The sequence below is a fragment of the Neofelis nebulosa genome, chromosome 12 (genome assembly GCF_028018385.1).
Source record: "Neofelis nebulosa isolate mNeoNeb1 chromosome 12, mNeoNeb1.pri, whole genome shotgun sequence".
In the NCBI taxonomy this organism is placed as follows: Eukaryota; Metazoa; Chordata; class Mammalia; order Carnivora; family Felidae; genus Neofelis; species Neofelis nebulosa.
Genome location: NC_080793.1, coordinates 89,193,942 through 89,216,644, shown reverse-complemented (window position 1 = coordinate 89,216,644; position 22,703 = coordinate 89,193,942). Strand labels below are relative to the sequence as shown.

At 42.9% G+C, this 22,703-nt stretch overlaps 1 protein-coding gene and 1 long non-coding RNA gene across 4 annotated transcripts in view; one reads left to right on the top strand and one right to left on the bottom strand.

Moving 5' to 3' along the window:
* Window positions 1-22,703, bottom strand: part of PDCD1LG2 (programmed cell death 1 ligand 2) — a 94,326-nt gene that overhangs the window by 20,950 nt on the left and 50,673 nt on the right. For all 3 annotated transcript variants that reach the window (XM_058695845.1, XM_058695847.1, XM_058695846.1), the window contains 2 exons: window positions 15,494-15,799; window positions 6,371-6,640 (listed from right to left, as the gene is read on the bottom strand). In XM_058695845.1, the coding sequence (XP_058551828.1) occupies window positions 6,371-6,640; window positions 15,494-15,799 (576 nt within the window). The remainder of the gene's footprint in view (window positions 1-6,370; window positions 6,641-15,493; window positions 15,800-22,703) is intronic.
* On the top strand, window positions 121-1,325 carry LOC131492152 (uncharacterized). Its single transcript, XR_009251895.1, has 3 exons — window positions 121-179; window positions 764-846; window positions 1,255-1,325. It is a non-coding gene; the product is annotated as an uncharacterized LOC131492152 (long non-coding RNA).

Genomic DNA, 22,703 nt, shown 5'->3' with positions numbered 1-22,703 from the left:
TGGCACTGAGGAAAAGGTGAGTTTACTGGAGAGGCGGGTGAGAAGAGCAATTTTGGAGACAGGGGAAGGCCTTGTAAAGGAGAGTTCTGAGTATCTAGAAGTTAGAATAAGGGTTCCAGACTGACAGTGAGGAAGAACTGGAGGGGGCTTCGCAATGGGGAGAAAGAAGCATACCCAAGGTAAGCTGTGCCCTTTCCAAAAGCCTGAATTTTGCCCCATGGAGTAACTACTGCAGAATAAACATAACACTATGGTCCAGGAGAAACCTGGCAAGAGTGCTCAGGAGGAAAGGCTCAATCCTGCTAACTGCCTTCCCTCTCCCCCATCTCAGTGCCATCTGAGAATCACAGATTGTTTTAGTTGAGAAGGGATTGGACATCATTTAATCTGAGCCCCTCATTTTAGAGTTCAGGAAGTAAGGTTCAGAAATGCTAAAAAATCTATCTGAGGTTATCAATGCCAAATAAGTGGCAAAGCCAGGATTGCAAGCCCAGATTGGTTTAATCAAATCTCCATCCCCACAGATATTTGTCTTTATTGAAAACAGTGTGGTGAACATTAAGGAAGAAAGGATTCAGAAGCCTGGCTCATGCACACATTGGATAGCTTGTACTAATTACAACAGCTCTTTTACTTTTAGGAAGTGCTTATTAAGTACCACTGCAGTAGCACTGTGAGTCAAGGGGCCCCGAGACCTTCAGTGTCCCCACAACAGGAGAAGTCCTTACCTCAGTGACTCTTTACAAACCCTTGTCCTCTGAAGGTTCCTTCACAGTCCCTTCTGCATACAGAAGCTCTACTCATCCCTCAAGACTTTCTAACAACGAACATCAGTCTGCTTAGACTGTAAGTATTTGGAGAACAAAGACTTCACCTAAGTCATCTCTGAATCCCCTATAGAGCCAAGTGCCAGCTACATGAAAGAGGTCAGTCAATAAGGATTTGTTGGGCCGAGTTAATCACTGTCTACCTAGTCTACCTAGCCCGATCCTCCCTGTCCTTATTTACCTTGTGGCAGACTGATGCTCATCCCTGAAATCCATTCTCTCTTTTCCCGTGTCATTAGCTGGACACAGGGCTTCTCAAGACTACATTTTGGAGCCTCCCCTGCAGTTAGATGTGGGCCAGCCATGTAAACTAAGTTCAAGTCATGGGTCTTCTGAGCCTTGGCCTTAAAACATTGGATAAGTCTTCCACCATTCTTTTTCCTTTCTGACTTTCCTTTCTGACTCTCTTTCCTTTTTGATGTGGCAGTGACCCGACTTTGACAATTCAACAGAGAAAACATTTTAGAGAACGGCGAGCAACAAGATGGAAAGAACCTGGATCACTGAATAACTTTATGGAATATAGATACTTACCTGCTCTGAATTACCTAAGAGAGCAATAGACTTCTATCTTGTTTGAGTCACATTTTGAGGTCTCTCCATTGTAGCAGCTTAGCCTTTATTCTAATACATATTCTTATAAATTATTTTATAATAATTACATGTTACTTAACAATGATATGATGATACAATGGGAAAACTAGGTTTCATCCTCCCCACAGTCCCATGCACTCAAGGAAGCCATGCTTCTTGGTAGAGGCACTATATTCCCTGCCCCCCACCCCCCCAACCCCCGTTTCCATACTTTCTGAGTGCTAAGGACTTAGCAGGCATATTCCATTTAATCTTCACCATCACCCTCTAAGGTATCTGTCATTATTCTTATTCTACAAATGTGAGACCAAGTTCTAGGATGAGTCAGTTATATGTTCGTGTTCTGAAAGCTACTAGTGGCAGAGAGAGGATTTAAATATCAAGTCTGTTTGATTTCTGAGCCCATGCTCTTGACCACTGCCAGAGAGTCCCCTCCAGGTCTCCTTGGATGGCTTCACTTCCGGCCCCATAAAAATGTTTTTATAGTTATTTCCTGTGTTCCAATCCCATTGTATTTCCTCATGAAATGCAACAATGGGCTGAGCAGAGGAAACCCTGTTTCAAAAGGAAAATGGACCCATTGCCCTTTTGTTTCTGATCAAGTTAGGATGTTCAGTCATCCATCCTACAAACACTGGAGCACCTCCCACCACCAGACTCTCATTGCTCTATTTGCTTTATTCACTGACTTCTAGAGAAGTTTGTGATGGGTCACAGAATCAGCAATGAGCAACTCAACTGATGAGAATGACCAGAAAAAGGACAGTCATAAAGCAGCTTAAAATGCCAGGAACCGTGGGAGGATGTGTGACTGGTTATTTGTTGCTGGTATTAGTGCTACAAACCAGGGGGTCACTTGACTGCTCTGATCTGGTGGTCCACACAGTCTGTTGGCTGGGATAATGGGACTGTTTTATCAAGGCTAATCTTCCAACCCACTAACCTGACATTAATTGAGCACTTAGTATGGGCAGTGTGTTTTAGCTTAGTATGGGCATACTCTTTTAGCTTTTGCCACAAAGAAGACCCATGTGAACAATTAAAATACAATGAAAGATAAAAGACAAGTATAGTCACAGGCAAACCAAGTCATGGTACAGGTAATCAGTCTTAGAAGAAGAGATAAGGGAAGGACCCCTTTTGCCCTGGAATTATCTAAGCTGCTCTGGAGAGAGGGCAGACTTCAGGGCAGTGAAGAGGGTGAGTAATTATGTTTTCTGTGGAAGAAACCACCTGAGCAGAGAAATCATGGAGGTGGGAGAGGTGCCAGAAATCTCAGAGAGCACTGGTGACGAAGGAGAGCTGACCAGAGCCCAGGAACCATGTCAGGAGGTAGTAGCATGAATACAATTCTGGGAAGAATAGGTAAATGTAGGCTGAAAGTCTCTAACTGCATGAAAATCTCTCCGTGCCCTTGCCAGTTACATTTATGAGTGATATCCTAGAAGATCCTGAGCTGATGCAGACCCCACGGGCCTCTCCTGTGATTGTTGACTATTCATTCAGCTACACTGACTTCCATGGAAAGAAGAACCACCTTCATTCATTCATAATTTATCACTGGTTCAAGGTCTCCAGAGGAATGGTCAGTGTGCCCTTCCTACTTTTCCACCGCAAAGAAAAAAACACTGATGTAATCGGTGGTGCAAAGGCTAGATTCCAGTTATCTCCAAGTTCATCTTACCCAGGCCCCTATTTCCCTGATCCTTCTGGAAAACCACATTCCATCCAAAGTACTGGCCTACACTTAACCAGGCAGGAAATTCCACACAGCAAAGGACAGTTACTCAACAATTCCAAGAAAAATAAATTCCTCTGTGACTGTTAGTATTTAAGCCTCTAAAGCCCTAGTATGAATTAATTGTATCTCAATTTTCATAAGGTGTCAAGTCTGAGGATCTGCACTGTGATAAAAAGAGAGGTAGAGAACGTTAAAGACCAGCTTGTCTAATTCACTATTTTTCCTCAAAGTTGACCCTAAAAATGAGGTGTTTCTAATGTCTTCATTTCTACCAAGATTCTTAGCATGACATCTCTCTTTACTGCCTCACTTTCTCAAATCCATTCAGTTAGAAAGAAGCTGGGCTAACCTTAGTGTTGGAATTGGGTAGTAAAGTGTGGATAAGTTGGGGGGGGTTGGTAGAGGGGGTGGCAATGAGAAGAAGGCAGCTGGCTGCCCCTGAAAACTATGTCAGGGAGGGTTTTTTCCTCCTGAAGAAAATCCTGGGAAATTAATGATGAGATGGGGATTGAGTCACTTCAAAGTCCTCAGTCCTGCCAGTTCATGATGAAATATAAATTAATTTGAGATAGAGCAGATATCTTTGATGCCCCAGCTTCTATCCTGTCTGTCCCAGCCCTGATTTCAGCCAGGGATGAATGTAGTTGAATGATGGATGGTTCCAGTCAGGTTCTGATTCACTTCCCCCTGATAGTCTCACCTCAAGCACATGCTGCTTCTGTGCCAGGGTTTCCTCAATGCTGAAGCTTGGTCCTTCTCACTGTTATGTCCAGTGACCCACATGTGGGATTTTTCCTTCTTATCCGCACTGATTTAGGCTCTACTGGATTAAAGGTCCAGCTTCCTAGTGGCAAATGCTTCCATCAAGGGATATGCTCTACTGCATCTAAATTCATAGCTTGAATTCTACCCATGGGTGGACCAGCAGGCAGAGAAAAGAATTTCTCTACTGACAGAGCGATTAGTCTTGATTACCATGAAGAACGTGAGAGCTGCTACCTAATGCAGGCATAGAAGGTTAGGTCTGGAACTCGGGGATCCATGGATTCTCTGATTTTTGTACTTCCACGTTCAGTAATAACAAAGAAAAGGCAACTGCAGCAAGTCAGTCTGTTCCGGGCAAGGCAACCAAGGGCTCGGTGCTCTCAGGGTTGAAAGCGAGTGTCACCAGCCCACTCCCTGCCCCCACTCCTCTGCTCCATCTGAAGTGCTGAGTGAGGGAGATCTAGAATGTGTGGGGATGAGAGAGAGGACAATGATCGGTTATGGCTTGGCATCCACTTCAGCAGCCAGAACTGTAGCTTGTTCTATGAACTCTTGCCTATGAAATCTTGTGAAGAGATACCATATGGCTTCATGGCTGCCTCCCAGCCTGAAGGCTTAGTCACGGGGCTTATAGGGCAAGGGACAGACTGCTGCAGTCCTGTCTCACTTCCTCTTGGCTTCACCTGTAACTTCAGCCACAGCTCGGGAGAAGTCTGGGTGACCTTTGACTTGCTTCATTCACCTCAAATGGGTACTTTGCTTTCTGCCCTGGGATTACTTGACACTACAGGTGCTGGGGGGAACTCACTCAGCCCACATGCATGCATAGCTCCTAGCATGGAGTGCACAGTCCTGCAGACTGCTGTCAACCAACAGGGGTGAAAGGAGATGACCTCCACCTGAAGTGCTTTGAGTGAGCATCGTGGGAGGCTCTCTGTACACTTCCCAGGTGGTCTTTGGGTATTTGAGCTCCCGTTTTGCTGATAGCAACAACTTCAATTCTTGCTTCTGGTCTGAATCTCCTAAGCCTCCCATCCCTGCTCCCTGAGGCCACCACCTAAATACTGGCATGCCACACGAGCTCCTATCGTAGGCTCTGTTTTGTCTAACTAAGACAAAGGGCAAAAAGTGGATTATAATGACAATATTAAAGTTTCTATAAATTATGTCAAATTTAAGCAGTGCTAGGGACTGCCCTTTATTCGGAGATTATATCCTTTTCTGGTACGGTAGCAGAATAATGGCTCCCTCAAAGATGTCCATGTTCTAATCCCTGAAACCAGTGAACGTGTTACCCCACAGGCAAAAAGGGATTTTGCGGATGTGATTATATTAAGGACCTTGAAATGGGAAAATTAACCTGAATTATCAGGTTGGGGGAAGGCATCTAATGCAATTACAAGGGTCCCTACAAGGTGGAAGAGGGAGGCGGGAGAATTAAAGAAAGACATGATGACAGAAGCAGACGTCTGAGGGATGCAGCTGGTGGCTTGGAAGGTGGAAGAGGGACCATGAGCCAAGGAATGCAGAAGCTAGAGAAAACAAGAACACACTTCTCCCTTAGCGCCTCTGCAACCCTGTCGACACTTTGACTGAAGCCCAGGGAAGCCCATTTGGGATTTCTGATTTTCAAAGGTGTAAGCTAATGAATTCGTGTTGTCTCAAGCCCACAAAGTTTGCAGCAGTTTGTTAGATGGGGCAAGAGGAACCTTATGATGAGCTTGGTGAGAAGGTGACCCGTCTCTTAGGGAAGAATTTTGATACTAGGTGTAGAGTTGCTCTTATTTGGCAAATAGATGTTCTTACCCAGCAACTACAAAATAAAACAGACTCCCAAATTGTTTGAAATTTCCCTGGTGCATGAAGTTCTAAAGTATGGGGCACCGAGCCATCAGCAAAGGCTCTGAAAGATTTTACAGAAGGCCAGCTTTCCTTGAAAACCCCATACCCACCTGAGTGTCAGCAGAGCCAGCAAAGTCACATTTATTCTGCTGACTCTCTAGGCACCGTGCCCGAATTACAGTGATTAGCTTTCGTGCTGGCTATTATCTGTTTCCTCTTCAGATTCACCCTCTGCACTTCAACACTGGGTTCTGAGCTCTGAGAGGTTGGCCTTTTTGAAACACATCAGTGGGACTCCCTTGTTCTCTGACTCGCAGCTGGGTGCCGCGGATGGGAGGCACAGGCAGGAGCCTGGAGGCTGGGGGGAGTGTGAGGTTGGGGTATTTGTTTCCCTGGCTTCCATCCGGGAACCACCCCAACAGTAGCAGTCACTCCTCTGACTGTTGAAGCCCCAGGGTCTGGCAATAACCTTATTCGCTTCTCTAGATTCTGACCACACCTCCACAAATAGACTTTTTATTACGCTATCCTCCAATTACTCATTCTGAGTATGCCATCTAGTTCCTGACTACTGGAGTCGGGAAGGGTGGGCTGCTCTTACCATGAAGGTCTATGACGGCTGAAGTAAGTTCTTTCACGTTAGCATTCCAGAACACACAGCTCACATTTCTGCCGGGGTGTGGCTTTAGTCGCAGAACACTGGTGACCCGGTAGAGGCCTTCAGAGGTCTTGGTGTGGCTGGTGTTGGCAGGGACGCTGACGTTTGTCCAGGACACTTCTGCCAGGGGATAACCTTCAGCCTGGCAGGTGAGCTGTACCTCATCTACCCCTGGGATCTTAAGGATATGAGTGTTTATTTTCTTGTAGGAAGCTGGATAATACAAAAAGAAAAAGAAGCAAGTTTTTCTTTTCTGATTCCTAGAGATCTCCGTACTCACTGCCATGTGAAATGGCTAAAATTATCATTATCAATATTAAGTAATTATGCTTTTAATTTTTTAAACATTTCCTGTGTCCCAGATATCATGCTACTGACATCGAAGGATTTTATTTTTATAATATAACAAAAATGGTGCTGTTGGTATTCCCAATTTTTGTTGGAGGTGACTGAAGCGAGTGAGGTTGAGTATTTTGCCCAGAGTCACCAGGCTTTAATAATTGCTGGAGCCAACATCTGCACATTGGAAGTTTGATTGCAAGTCTCAACAGTGCTTTCCACTATCACACTCTGTGGCTTCCTGTATTCCTGTAAATTATCTTACAACCGGGGACCGGAGAAAAGACAGAAGGTGGTTAAATGAAATCACTAGATAATCCCCACATTCTTGTTTTATTTGGTGCTTCTTCCAACATCTTTTCAGAAGAAAACTTTCTTCCCACTTCCCCCTTTCCTCCCTTCTCTATGAGATTAGGAGGAGAAAAAAATAAAGACCTAGATTCTATCTATAAAGAGTTAAGAATTAGTTATATAACTTACTTATCCTGTACACACACACACACACACACACACACACACACACACCTGTGTATAGTGTATGCTGAGTAAATTAATCCAAAGTGGCTCCCTACCCTCTAAAAAACTGAGATCTAAAATGCATACAAATGACATCGAAAGCAATAAGACACAAGGACAAATTGTTATCTTAGATGATAGCCCCAAATAAAGACATATTAACAACATATGCAGATACCAGGGAGTATGGAAAGTAATCTGTTAGTTTTTGGTGAAGGGAAGTAGAAATGAGTACTAACTTCCATTAGCTAGGAAATTTTTAAGAAAGAGAATTTTGATACAATCTTTGTGTTTGTGGCTCAGGTGTGATGAAACCATTTTTTTCTTACTGTTGGGAGGAGTATCAACAGGCACACCCATCCTGAAAAGCAATTTTACATTAAAATCATGAGGACAGCCCTGTGGAAAACATCAAATGTGTATGAGGTAGTAAGTGCTTTCTAGGTGCTAAGCTTCACGCTGTGTGATTTCATGTACTGTGGAAGGGGGAGGAATGTTCAGGCCCCTCTCCACAGTTTTGCCCCTTGAGTACTTCCCTTTGTGTCTCTGTGTTGTGAGTTGCTAATTTGATTAGTTATAGCCAAAGACGCTCACGGGGTCACTGTTCACTGCGGTGAGTGACCTCATCTGGAAGCGTGGTTCACGGTCTGTGGGCCTCTCTTGAAGTTCTTGTCTCCATGCAGGAAAGCATACTCAGTTGGGCCTACTGACCTGCCTGCCTCAAAAAGCTCTGAAATCTTCCTGGCTCACAGTATTCCAGCTTCTGCTTGTGACTGGGTGGGTGGGATGGACTTTATTATCCATGAGGCTGGATAGATGAGTAATTTTAGGGTCTGTTCGGCAAACATGGACTCTAAGTTAGGATGGGGGTGCAGGAAAAAAGAGGCCCTTATTCTAAGTCATGTTCTCCAGTGTAAATCACCAGAGAAGCCTTAAAGTACCGAGAGGGGAAGGGAGAAAATCATGTGCTCATCCAGTTACTAATTTAACAAATGGAGTTCATTTCCCATTTGGCTATTGGTTCTTGTGCGTAGAGCTCACCTGGTCAAGGACTTGGACCAGGGGTCCAAGGAGAGGAACAGGGGTGAGTGGCTCTAAAACCTGATTCTATCTCCTTGACACACATTATCCCAGTTAAACTCTCCAAGGACCCTATGAGGTAGGTAAAATTCAAAACAGCTGGAATCTGGGGTAGGTAGAGGGACTTGAACTCATGCCAGTCGTGGCCACGTTATTCTGAATTCTGCATTGGAATTGATGATTCTCTCTGTAATTGCAAAAGTCTGGGGATAGAGCAATAGACACAGGAAGGGGGGAGGGGGACATGTTTTCCCAGGGGGAACTAGGGGCACACGGAACTAGTGGAAGATGAGGAGAAGCAGGTTTTGAAGCATCCTGCTGAGGAGTTGAACCGGTTAGACCTACCAGTGTCCTTGAAGCCAATTTTGATCTACCTGTACAAATTCAATAGTATTTGAAGCATGAATTTTTGAGGACTCACCTTATCTCTCATTTTACGTTATTTACCTACACGTATTTTCCCTTGGTTTGATGTCCTCTTATAATCATTTCATCCTATTTTGGTGTAGATTATTTCTGTAAGTTCTGGGGTCTTTGGGGGGGGGGATGGAGAAGAATAAATGGGTTCATAGCAGCAATGTGTTGCATATGAAGGTGTGGCTGGTTCTTGCAGGATAGCTCAGAACAAGAAGCTGATCTTGAGGGCCAGGTTGAGAGGTGGTTTCAGAGGTTGGGGGGCCAGGAATCGGGAGGTAGGCTGAGGCTATAATCTGGGATATACACATGAGGAAGCAGACGAGAGAGATGTTCACTTAAAAGAACCAGCAAGGTTTGGGGAAAGGATGGGAGCCCACAGCCTGCATGTTTACAACATTAAAGACACCTCCACAGCCTCATGCATATTTGGGAAGTGGCCGAAAATACATATTAGCAACACACAACAGGGAAGCTGGACTAAGGGAGATATTCTTAGGAAAAGATGAGTAAATTTTAGAATTTCAGAGATGAAAGTCATCTTAAAGTTAAAAATAGTCCAACTTCCTACTCTGCAGTTGTTGGGTGTAAGTTTTGTATGTGTCAGTTAGGCCAAGATGGTTGTGTTTACTGAACCCTTCTATTTTCTTTTTTGTTTATCCATTATAGTAGAGATGAGTTGAAATCTCCAAACATGACTGAGGATTTATTTCTCCTTTTAGGTCTGTTTTATTTTTGTTTTATATGTTTCGAAGCTATGTTGCTAGATGTACACACATTTAGGATTGTTATGTCTCCCTGTTGTCTTGACTTTATCTTTATGAAGTGTCTCCTTTTATCTTACTAACACTTTTCTGATATTAGTAACCTGCTAGATAACTAACTTTGGGCAAAGTACATCGATTAATAGAAGCTCCTACTTTCAGGAGTAGCCATTACCATGATTAGACAATAAGAAAGCTAAACATTCATTGGAAAGATCATCCTTCTGCCAAGCCAAACTTTGCTTCTGGGCAGCTTCAACCCATTGGTAATTGCCTGGTTTAATAAGACAACATGGGGGCAGCATAGTAGACAGAAGTCTGAAAGGTCTGACTATGCTGAGCCAAGGGCTGGTTACATGACCTGTCGAGCCTTCTGGTTGTACAATAATACTTATCCTTAACAGAGGTGTTAGGATGATTGAATGACTTAGGTGCCTAGAATACAGCAAAAACTCGGTTAATGTTAGCAATTATTATTCACTGTTCCATATGATCCTTCGGGTGTTTGAAGATAACTGGCAAGATTCCATATCGTCTTTGACTTCTGGGTAAAACATGGCTACTTCCTTCAACCCTATCTCAGAGGACAGTTTTCAGACCAGACTTGGATTCACTTTGTTTGCCAGTATAACATGACCTATATTCCAGACTTTACCTAAGCAGCACAAAGTATAGTGGGACTAATTACTTCCTATGTGTGGAGCACATTTTAGGCCCAACACAGGGTTTTAATACAGTCTAAGGTCATGAGATCAATTTTACTAAATGAATGATCTAGGAGACTCCTGCAGGCTATCTCCCCAGGCTCCTGACAGCCAATAGGAGGCATGGTGGGAAGACTGGAGGGCAAGCGGGAGGGAGAAGTCGGGGTATTTCTCCCCTATGGTCTATGCTATAGGGGCCTCTCCACCAGCACCCACATCTCTTCCTCGGCTCCTGCTACCACTGGATGGGCCCGTTGTGGTTCTAGCGTCTGTAGAATGACCTTGGCCTCTGAACTCCAGTACTCCTGCCTTCCCCCTCTCCCTCCAGTCCAGTGCGGGCAACAGCTTCTTGCTCTTGTTAATTGCCGATTTGCCACACTGTTCCCAGGTTGGCTGTTCAGTCTGTTCCATCAAAAGAATTGCTATTTTCTGATTGAAATTTCTACTGGTTTAAATGGTTTTTGTTTCCCTGGTGGTCTCTCACTATATGATCCCTATGCTACTGGCAACTCTAGCATTTCTGAAATAAAGAGAAAGCCGCACATTGTATTACTTGCTCTATCATAATGATAGTAATTAAGGTGAAAAAATATAGTTTTACAAATACCTCGGTCTTAACAGAACATAGGCAGGTTTATAGTAATTGCTGAAATAAATCTTTTAGGCTTGCTCCCAATTTGTCTGTTAAATGAGCTGCAGAGGAACCTCAGGTTAAATAGTTTGTAAATTGCAGGCACTTTTCCTCATTTCAGAATTCGGGACATTGTTTTCTTAATTAATTCCAGCTTTCCTTATTACCCTTTTGTTTCCCCAAGTGGGGAAAGGCACTGAAAGGAGAGATTTAGCCCTATTTTTTTTTTTTAAATTTTTTTTCAACGTTTTTTATTTATTTTTGGAACAGAGAGAGACAGAGCATGAACGGGGGAGGGGCAGAGAGAGGGAGACACAGAATCGGAAACAGGCTCCAGGCTCCGAGCCATCAGCCCAGAGCCTGACGCGGGGCTCGAACTCACGGACCGCGAGATCGTGACCTGGCTGAAGTCGGACGCTTAACCAACTGCGCCACCCAGGCGCCCCGAGATTTAGCCCTATTAGTGAGTGTCTTAAGCAAATGCTTTCTCTAGGTCCAGAGGCTGTCATTATCTTTTCCAGGCTGCATCACTTCCCTTGGGCTGTTCCCCCCCACCCCACCCATGCCCTTTGTCTTGCCCTTCTTAGGGTGAAGGCCATTGTGAGAGAAAAATGGAAGCCTTGCCACCTCCTTCCTCAACTTGCTCAAGCTGTATGCCCATGGAGCTTGGGGCTTTTTCACCGGTTGGAAACACTTCTGTGAGCCTCAGCCTGTTCTGGGGGTTGGCCGTCTCCCATTCCCATCTCCCACCCTGCCTGGAGACTTAAGGCTGCTTTGGCTCTTCTGTTCTTATGACTTGTTCTGGGACTGTCTGGGATCTTTTGCATAGGCCAGTTCTCAACCTGAGGGCGCAAGCCCTGGCCTCTCTGGACTCTCGGGGTCACGGCGCTCTTCTCTTAGGCCATGCTCCCTGACCTCCCTCGGACAGGTTACTCACAGTCCTGTAGTGGCAGCCTTCCCCTTCGGAAACCTGTCTACCTAGTATTGACTTTCCTGTACTTTTGAAGTTAGCGCTCTTTTCACTATATTTCATATGAAATATTGCCTGGACGTCCAAGAAGTTGCTATAAACCTGTTTTCAAGTTTATGCCATAGATGAGGCATTTTAAGGAAAAAGCACATCCTTCCTCTAGTCCTGTTTCGTTGAAGCAAATCCTTACTAAGGTCCCAAATCTTCCCTGCTTTCTCCAGAGACCCCTGATCAGGTTAGAATACTCTCAGCTGACAGTCTTCAGCTTTTCCTGTTATTGCCTGCATTCCTTCTAAAAGGACTTGGATGCAGTATGCCCCTTCTCACACGTCTTAGGTCGGTTCTTAAAAATTTTTCCTAAGTTTCGGGGCGCCTGGGTGGCTCAGTCGGTTGAGCGTCCGACTTCGGCTCAGGTCACGATCTCGCTCTCCGTGAGTCCGAGCCCCGCGTCGGGCTCTGTGCTGACAGCTCAGAGCCTGGAGCCTGCTTCGGATTCTGTGTCTCCCTCTCTCTCTGACCCTCTCCCATTCATGCTCTGTCTTTCTCTGTCTCAAAAATAAACATTAAAAAAAAAATTAAAAAAAAATTTTCCTAAGTTTCTATATTGGGAAAATAGATTATGTTTAGCATTTTGTAAATATTTATATTTTAAGTAAAACAATGATTTGACTCTTACAGATGTATCTAATGCTGTCTAGAGGGCAAAAGATAGCTAGATATCTTTCACACATGCCACCATCTGTGGAAAAATATATACAAAAATTCTCCTCTAATGGTCCGAGCTTTACACGGTTTCTCTTTCACACTGTGTCATTCTGTGACCCTCCGCTCCCATGCCACTTTTTATGCAGGATTTTATCCTAATGCAACATGTTTGGAAGTTCTTTTATTGATTATCCTTATGTTTCTTTGCAACAACAAAATACATCTCACTCTTGAGGGTCGTTTTTTTCCTTGTGATCACGAGGCTTCAAGTGTTCATAGTTTTCTTGTGCACTGAAATCTAATTTCTGAGGCACCTGGGTGGCTCAGTTGGTTAAGCAACCAGCTTCAGCTCAGGTCATGATCTGGCATTGTTGAGTTCGGGCCCCGCATCAGGCTCTGTGCTGACAGCTTGGAGCCTGGAGCCTGCTTCAGCTTCTGGGTCTCCCTCTCTCTCTGTTGCTCCCCTGCTCATGATCTTCCTGTCTGTCTCTCTCTCAAAAATAAATAAAAACATTTAAAATACTAAAAAAAGGAAATCTCATTTCTATTATTATCAGCACATGTAAGATCCAAATGTAAAAATGGTGATAATGATTAAGCATAAAAGGGCAAGTTGACTAGAAATGTATCTCTTAATAGGATGGGTGGGGTTCTCTTTTTCAACTTGTCCACTTATCTGAGGATGTATATGACTTTGTGGTTGGAATGAGGCAAGGGTAAGCATCGGTTCTATTTCTGACTTTCCGTTTTTGTGGCAAGAAGGGCTTACTCATGTGAATAAGTAAGTGGGAGTAGAAGCAGTCTTGTTACAGGAATGTCACTTCATTATGATTTACATGGGAAAAAAAAAACTATTTCATTTTTTGCTATCATCTATTAACTCTATTAGGGCCTTCTCCAAATTTGTCTAACACAGAACTTGATACCATTTATTTTTCAGAAGTATTTATTAGTCTTTAAAGTTTGATATGGTATCAATATTTCTAATCACTCTTTTGGTCAGCGCCATGTTTTTCTATGCCCCAGGGCAATGCACCATATTCACGATGGGTGAGAGGCACACTTTTTATGAAGTGGAAGAAGGCAATGATCAAAGAGGAAGTGTTTTAGGGGAACCCCAAGAGACTTGCCTGGAAGGCGTATTCTCAGGCACACTCAATTTGGGGAAAGAGTAGTTGGGGAAGATTAGGAATTAGAAACTCATTTCCTAAAACTGTCTTCATATATCCATATACCTTAGTATAGTTTTCGTATATCCATCTACCTTAGTTCAAAGACCATCAATGAGTTAAAGAATAAATAATTCGGATTTAAGGAATTAACCTGTTCCACACCTGAGTCATCCCTGAGCTAGGTGACGAAGCTGGCAGAGTGGCTTTCCAGGAATGAATGGCAGCTTTCAGTTGGACAGAAAGCATGAAATGACTGGCCCCCAATTGCCCAGAGACCCTAGATGCATTACAGAACTTAAACAGAGATTAACAAACATGGAGTCAGGGAGTGAGGGGTGAAGATACTGAACACATTAGGAGATCATGACAATGTAGAGCCCTCTTTCTTCCCATTAATTGAACTCAGGCTAACTTCAAAGTTGTAGCATTCATTCCAGTTCTGGATGTAGGAAATGCAGTGAAGGTGGAAGTCAGTTACATCCAAGCACATGACTTTCCTGATGACTTACTGATGGCTGAGATGAGAGGAGGTCTTTAAACCGACTCCCTGGACACTCACCATGTGCCAAGGACCATGCTCAGTTCTCTATGTTCATTATCTCAATTTTTACAATAATCCTATGTGGTAGGTGCTACTATTGTTATCCTTTTACAAATAAGAAAAATGTGAGATTATGAAAGGTGAAATAACCTGCCCAAGGCCACAGGTGGAAACGACATTCACCCTTATGTCTAACCCTTCTAGTTTGTCCTTCTTTGTGCCAGATCATAAAGTTACAACATTGCTGCCAAGGTCAATGGTCTTTAGGGACCAAAGTCTATGGACTTTCCAGAAGACAGAACAGATCCTCTGAGGCCTAATGGGTGAGATTGGAAGGGGACAGAGAAAAAACCCAGAGCAGTCCGGGCAGGATGAAAAACACAAGCTGATGAACAGAGCCAAATCTGTTGTTCTTTTATGGTCTTTTCCAAAATGACCTTTTCCAGAACAAACACGAACTTGAAGATTCTCTTCGGATTTAGGTTCTTGGCTTGTATCGGGGTAAGGAGAGCCCTTAACCTAGAGGAATGGGGACAGCTATTGACTTAACGGGGCTCCCCCAGCCTACCCACTTGACTTCTCTGGACTTTAGCTGCTTCATCTGCAATAGGTGAAGCTTGGACAAGAGCAGTGTTTTCCAAACTTCTTAAACTGTGACCCAGAGTGAGCAAAAATATTTTACATCACAAACCAACACACACACACACACACACACACACACACACACACACCTCTGAAACAAGAGTGTCACAAGACAACACTCAGCCCTACTATGTGATGCCTTCTGATCTATTCATTTTGCTCATTCATTTTATTGGGAAAAAGACACCTACCTGGTTGCTACTCACTAAATTGATACTTCCATCCATTAATGGTTGGCAAACCATGGCTTAAAAAACTCTGGACCAGAGGAATGAGCTTCTCTCAAAGAGGAGCTTAACAATCAGGTCAGTGTTGTTCCTTTGGAGGACTGTGGGCAAGACAGGGCTTAGCTTTGGTGTCCTCCCGCCTTTCAGGGACGCATTTCCTGCCTTCCCTCCAGACCCACATTATTCTTGCAACTCCTTCCCCTATTTCCCCTCACCTCAGCTGCGTTACACTCAGAGATTAGAAAATACTTCTGCGCAGGTGCTTCTGTTTTCTCTAAGACTGCCCGGTCTCTTTGTAACCATCTCCCAGTTTTTGCTTGTGCTGATGCCTCCAAAGATTCTCGTCCTTGAAACTACTCACCTTTGACTTTCAGAGTCAGGTACTTGTAGTCCCCGGCGACCCTATAGATGATCAGGCAGCGATACTGTCCTGCATCACTCACTTGCACCCGAGAGATGTGGAATAAGGCCTTCCCCAGAGACAGATGCTCCTCCAGCAAAGTGGCTCTTTCGCTGTGCAAAGATGTATTGTTTTCCACCTTCTGCAGACTGGCCCTTAAGTCCTTGAGTTCCACATGACCTTCAGTGTCAAAATTACACTCCAGGGTCACATTGCTGCCGTAGTCTACTGTGTACAGTTCCTGGGAGACCATTACTGTGAATAAAGCTGAACAGAACACAAAACATTCTCCCATTGTCTGCCTTCACATTTCAGTTCCATGCAGAGTGGGAGCTGAGGAGACCCATCACACCCCCATTTTCCAGGAGACACCTGTCACGCATTGGGCAGTCCTTTGGGCTCTTTCTCTGCTGTGCCCTATTCTGTCTGGGCAAGAGTGGAATTCTGGATCCACTGTTGTGAGGTAGTTCTCTTCTCTCAACCCTCCACAACTGTGGAGCTAATGGCTCGCCTGTCAGCTATTACCCAGACTCATTTTCTCCATATGGATCAAATTATATCATTCCCTGCCAAATACTACCTCCCTTCACAAGTGATAGTAATAGTAACAACTATCATTTGTTGAGTTCTTAGTATATGCTAGGCATCTGCTAACACACAGTCTCATTTTGTCCTCCCAGGAAGCCAGCAAGGTAGAGCCATCCTCTTTTTAGAAAGTGAAACTGAGGCACAGAAAAGTAGCCAGGATCAGACCCAGGTATGTCCCTAGTGCCCTCACTCATCGCATCATACAACCCCATTGGAGAAGTTTATTTTCTGTCAATAAGGAGAAGAGAGGAATAGAACTAATGTTTAGTGTATGCCTATTATGCACCAGGCACTGTGCTAGGCTCGTTATTCTTTTTTTTTTTTTTTTAAATGTTTATTTATTTTTGAGACAGAGAGAGACAGAGTGTGAGTGGGGAAGGGGCAGAGAGACAGGGAGACACAGAATCTGAAGCTGGCTCCAGGCTCTGAGCTGTCAGCACAGAGCCTGATGTGGGGTTCAAACTCACGGACTATGAGATCATGACCTGAGCCAAAGTTGGATGCTTAACCGACTGAGCCACCCAGGCACCCCAAGTGCTAGGCTTGTTATAACTATGCCACTTAATCCTGAAAATATAACCATGAAATATGTATTATTATTACTGTTTTATAGTTGAAGAAACTGGCTCAAAGTGATTCACTCTAGGACATACAATTAGTAAAGTTAAAATTTAGAGCCAGTTAGATGTTTGACTTAAAAATCAATAGTTTCTACTGCAAAGGTATTTCCCAAAATATGAGGCACCTACGAAGCACATGAAATAATTTTATCTAGGGTAGAATTAAGGCCTAAAGGGAACTGAATTACCCAGAGAGAAATTTATTTCCTCTTCAATTCTACTTCAGTCTTTCAAACAACATATAATTTGCAATTAGACTCTCACACCTCCAACAATCGCTATTTCTTCTTTTAATAAAACAGGAAGTTCCCAGGCAGATACTGTAGATCTGGGTAGAATTTAATAACACTACTTTTGTTGCACTTTTTTTTGTTCATATCCTCTATTTACCAGTAACAGTGATACTATACTGGTTTTCCATTTACCCCAGGGGTATACCATTTTGTTCAAAAAATTAAAGCTGAGTTGATTTAAAGAATCCCATAAAAGCAATAGCATGAAGAGTGGTAAAGCAAAGCAAAATGAACGAAGGTGGTGTATGCATGGATAAAGTGTGGGCAACTGTAGAAAATTATGCTGCCTCCATCATTAACGGATGGATATTCATTATGACCGAGGTGCAGCAAGATCTTAAAGTCATTTCTGAATCCTGACAAAAGATTAGATAAAACTGTATTCAGGAGAGCTTCCTTCATTCATCCATTAATTTGATTAGTCAAAACACCCATTCAACACATACTTGGGGATGGGATCTAAGCAGATGCTACTCAAGGAGTTTTTACCATGATGAAAAGTGGTACAGTTAGAGCATGGGATTTAGTGACAGATGAACCTTGACTAGTATTGAGACTATGAGTGCTTTGATCTTGAACATGTCATTTAGCTCTGTGAGTCTTTGCTTCTTTATCTATACAGGTGTAAGGTTAGAATCTGCATCTAAGTATTGTGGGGGAAAACTAGGCAAAATAGCACATATGAAGTGCCTTATTTTGGCAGGTAGCAGGCAGTCAGTAAACATCAGTTCCTTTCTTTTGTACCATGTTTTAATTCTTGGGGAAGTGGTAATCCACCTATGCAATACATGGCCTTTCTTTATTGACCATGATATTTTATCAACCAGGACAGCCCATTCCCTGACCATCTTGGGCAACAGATTTTACAGTATACGTAAATTTTGGGTTTCCTGTTGCTTGAAGGATTCACATGGCAATTTCTCTTCTGACTTGAGTTTCTCCTTCTACTATCCTGCAAGACTTTGAAGGCAGTGACCAGGTTGAGTCTGTTTTGGTATCTCCAGTGCCTAGCACATACTAAGTTCCAGTTAAAGGCAAATAAATGACAGAAAGAGGGAGAAGAAGAAGAAGAAAGGACAAGCCTAACCATACTCACTTCTGTTTTCCTCTCATCAAACTGCAACTTACCCAAATTGCACAGACTGTCATTCTTAATCATCACACAGCAAACTTGATAGTTATGCACAAAACTTGACATTTATCGAAAATGATTGGCAAGTTTATATCTTGCCTCCAAACCCGATTTCAACCATGACCAGAACATGAAGGTGACTTTCTAACAGTGCTAGAGTTCATATCTGCCCAGCATTCTGTGGTGCAGGATGGGGTGGGGCAGGTGTATAACATGAGGGCCTCTCTGTAAAACACTGTTAATCACACCTGCATTTGCTTGGACAGATTGAGAAGACTCTGGAATGACACGTGTGGAAAGAGATTTGTGCTTCTGAATTTCCTGCATGATTCCATTTCATGAAATCCACTGAACACCTGAGAGTAATACCCCTCACCCTGGGTCTCCATAATAGGACCCTCTTAAGGGTAGACCCCTTGATGATGGGAACCATCTCCAAACTTTGAGTTATGAAGTCCCCCTATAACCAAGACAGAGCTATCTGCTATCAAATGCACTCTGGCCTGAAGAGTACTATTTACTTATTCTTTCACCAAATGTATAGTAACCATCTTCTGTGTGCCAGATGCAGGGATTTACTCTTACTCTCCTTCTGTTATCTTATTACACATGATAAAGCAGGAAACAGGGAAGAGAAATGGGGCTTGCGAGAAAGTTCAGTCCCTGAATCTGAGATATAACAAGTGTCAGAAGACTTTGGGTGTTGCCTCTATTGAATTTATTTAACAAATTTATTTACCACACTTAGGCTTTCTTCTCATGACAGAGAGAGACAGTCTGTAACTTCCTCTGGAACTCCCCATAGCAGAGGGCAGAACTCCCCTCTTTACGCTCTGGGCCTTTGACAAAAATCCATTTTCTGCTTGCTTCTCTCCTCTGCCTTCTACAGAGTGTGTGTGCAGGGGCTGTGGCATAAAGTACGTTACCTCTTAGGCAGGTGAACAGTTTTCACTTTATGTTCACAGGAGGAAAGAGCAATTAGCAAACATGAATCAAATATCTGATGGCCCAGGGTAACTGGAGGATGAGTTCTTATTTGGTGTAGTTTTGTCTCAAAGCTTCTAAGACATGCAAAGCTTTGAGCTTGATCATCATATAAAAATGAGTTTAGGAAATGAAATACACGTTTAAAATCCCAAATTATTCTTGCTTATTGTAAATTGCAGAGGAGATAAAAACATGCTTGCAAACAACTGTGTGAAGATATTTTTCTCAAGCCTCGATGCACAGCGGAATCACTAAGCAGAGTGCCTCAGCTCTGGCCGTCATTGGAATCACCTGAAAGACTTTTTTAAAAATACCAGGCCCCACCTTGGATCCTTTATTTTTATTTATTTATTTATTTATTTATTTATTTATTTATTTATTTTAATATATGAAATTTATTGTAAAATTGGTTTCCATACAACACCCAGTGCTCATCCCAAAAGGTGTCCTCCTCAATACCCATCACCCACCCTCCCCACCCTCCCACCCCCCATCAACCCTCAGTTTGTTCTCAGTTTTTAAGAGTCTCTTATGCTTTGGCTCTTTCCCACTCTAACCTCTTTTTTTTGTTTTTTCTCCTTCCCCTCCCCCATGGGTTCCTGTTAAGTTTCTCAGGATCCACATAAGAGTGAACACATATGGTATCTGTCTTTCTCTGTATGGCTTATTTCACTTAGCATAACACTCTCCAGTTCCATCCATGTTGCTACAAAGGGCCATATTTCATTCTTTCTCATTGCCACGTAGTATTCCATTGTGTATATAAACCACAATTTCTTTATCCATTCATCGGTTGATGGACATTTAGGCTCTTCCCATAATTTGGCTATTGTTGAGAGTGCTGCTATAAACATTGGGGTACAAGTGCTCCTGTGCATCAGCACTGCTAGGAATTTACCCAAGGGATACAGGAGTACCACCTTGGATCCTGTAAATATAAATTCTAATTCTTTTGTGAGGCCAGCATCAATTTTAAAACAAAATTTCCTTCAGAGCGTCTAACGTGTAGAGGTATTGAGAACCACTGGTTAGATCAATAAAACATCTGCACACACAAATGCCTTTTACTGTCCTACCTTTCAAAGTGCCCTCAGCTTTACCTCAGAGCAAGTTAGGAATTTAGAATCTCAAGCCATGCCTCAGACTAGAGAAGCAGACTCTGCACTCCAACAAATTTGAGTTGAGTCATGTCAACATTCATGTCTGGGAAACAAGAGTTCTAACATTAGCCCGCGTTTGGACTGTTACTGGGAAGCAGAGAGATAGCTAACATTTATTGAACACAATGAGCCAGACACTGAGCTAACCTTTACATCAGCATCTCACTTGATGTTCCCCAAACTCTGCAAGGTGGGAGTTACCATGCCTGTCTTATGATGGGGAAATGTAGGCTTACAGAAGTGATACCACTTGCCCAAGACCAAAGAATGGCAGCTCATGGAGTGGGGATTTCAGCTCAGATCTCCGTGTCTTGAAAGCCTGTGCTAACAACTCTCCAGATATGACTATATATCCACTGGCATGTATACAATACATCCACAAATGACATAGATACTCTTTTCAGCTTTATGATAACAAAAATATATTTTCTTTCTCTGTGTGTATGTCTGTGCATGTGTACTTATTTCTGGGTTCTTTATTCTGTTCGATTGAGTGATGTGTCTGTTTTTATGCCAGTACTATACTGTTTTGATGACTATACCTTTGTAATATAGCTTGAAGTTAATGTAGTTATGAAATTATGCTTTAGCCTAGCATTGAACTCCTAAAGTTATGAGACAAAGGAAAAAATCGGAAAGTTTCCACGACTACAAAATTAAGCAGGCAAAACCTAGAGCAAAACAGGTTTTCCTATCATTTGGGCCCCCTGACTGAATTAAAGGGTAAAAAAATTTGGCCAGGGCATGCAAAATTCATATATGCAGCTTTTTAATCAGATCAAAGAAGCTGGTTTGAGTAGTGCTGGACCTTTCTGAAAGCTCTTGGGGAAGCTGTGCACTTTACTTGCAATCAGGCATCAATAGGAGTCAGCACCTGTCACATCTCCAGAAACACAAAACAAATCATTTGCATGACCTCCCAAGATAGCTTCCCCTTTAAGCTAATTTTATACTTTTTTTCCCCCATTTAATAACAGAAGCTTAAGTGTTTTTTTCAGACTGTGTACTTAATGAACTTGAAGGGTGGGGGCTGCTTTACACAACCACAGTCTTCAGAAAACTCTAGTTCCTGCTTTAGGATAGAAGCCTGTTCTGGGCACCTGATTCATCTGCTTCTCTTTGTAGGAAAATGGCCTGGGCACATCTCAGTTCTTAGAAATCCTTTCCCAAACCTGGTTTTCTGCCTTGTATACCTCAGGGGTCCAAACAAGTGGTTTCAGAGGCTGAAGATAGTTTAAGTGGAGTGACCCAGGGTGTGGTCCCTACCCGCAGAGTGACCTCAAGCATCACCATGGTCACGTGCCCCCCTGGTTTTATTCTTCTCTGGAGGATGGAGAAAGAAGAAAACATCAATAAAAGGAATAACAGTTGGGGCTACTTTTCCCCCCAAGGCACGACAAAGTAAAGAAACGAATATTTCCCCTTAAATGTATCTGGGTTACAAGATGTTATTAGGTTTTGAAATTCAATTATAAGAAAAGAAGAACCACAACATTACAGAAATTCGAAGAGTGTGCTATGGATGAAAGTGTACACACAGAGATCAGCAGAACAGATTACAGAATGGAGTCCAGAAGTAGATCCACACGAAGATGGTCAATCGATGTTTGACAAAGGTGCAAAGGTGAGTCATGGGGAAAGGACAGTCTTTTCAACAAATGGGGCTCAAGAAATTGGACATCCACATGCCAAAAAAATAAAAAGATCTTCAACCTATACTTTATATCTTTGATGACAACAATCAACTCAAGATGGATGGTAGACCTAAGAATGTACAACTATAAAATGTTTAGAAGAGAGGCGCCTGGGTGTCTCAGCTGGTTAAGCCTCTGACTTCGGCTCAGGTCATGATCTCACAGCTTGTGAGTTCAAGTCCCGTGTCAGGCTCTGTGCTGACAGCTTGGAGCCTGGAGCCTGCTGTGGATTCTGTGTCTCCCTCTCTCTCTCCCCCTTCCCCGCTCACGCTCGGTCTCTCAAAAGAAATAAACATTGAAAAAAAATGTTTAAATAAAATGTTTAGAAGGAAAGATAGGAAAAAATCTTTGAGAGTTTGGATTAGGCAGAGTTCTTAGCCATCTCACCAAAAGCACAGTTCATATAAGAAAACAAAGACAAATTGGATTCCATCTAAATTAAAATCTTTGCTGTGCAAAAGACACTGGTAAGAGAATGAAAAATGAGCCACAGACTGAGAGAAAATATTTGCATATCATACATCTGATAAAGGACTTCCATCTAGAATATACAAAGAATTCTAAAAACTTAATAAGAAAATGAAAAAAACTTAATAAGTCAGCCATTTTTAAAAACATTTAATCATTTTTGAGAGTGAGAGAGACAGAGCATGAGCAGGGGAGGGACACAGAGAGAGAGGGAGACACAGAATCCGAA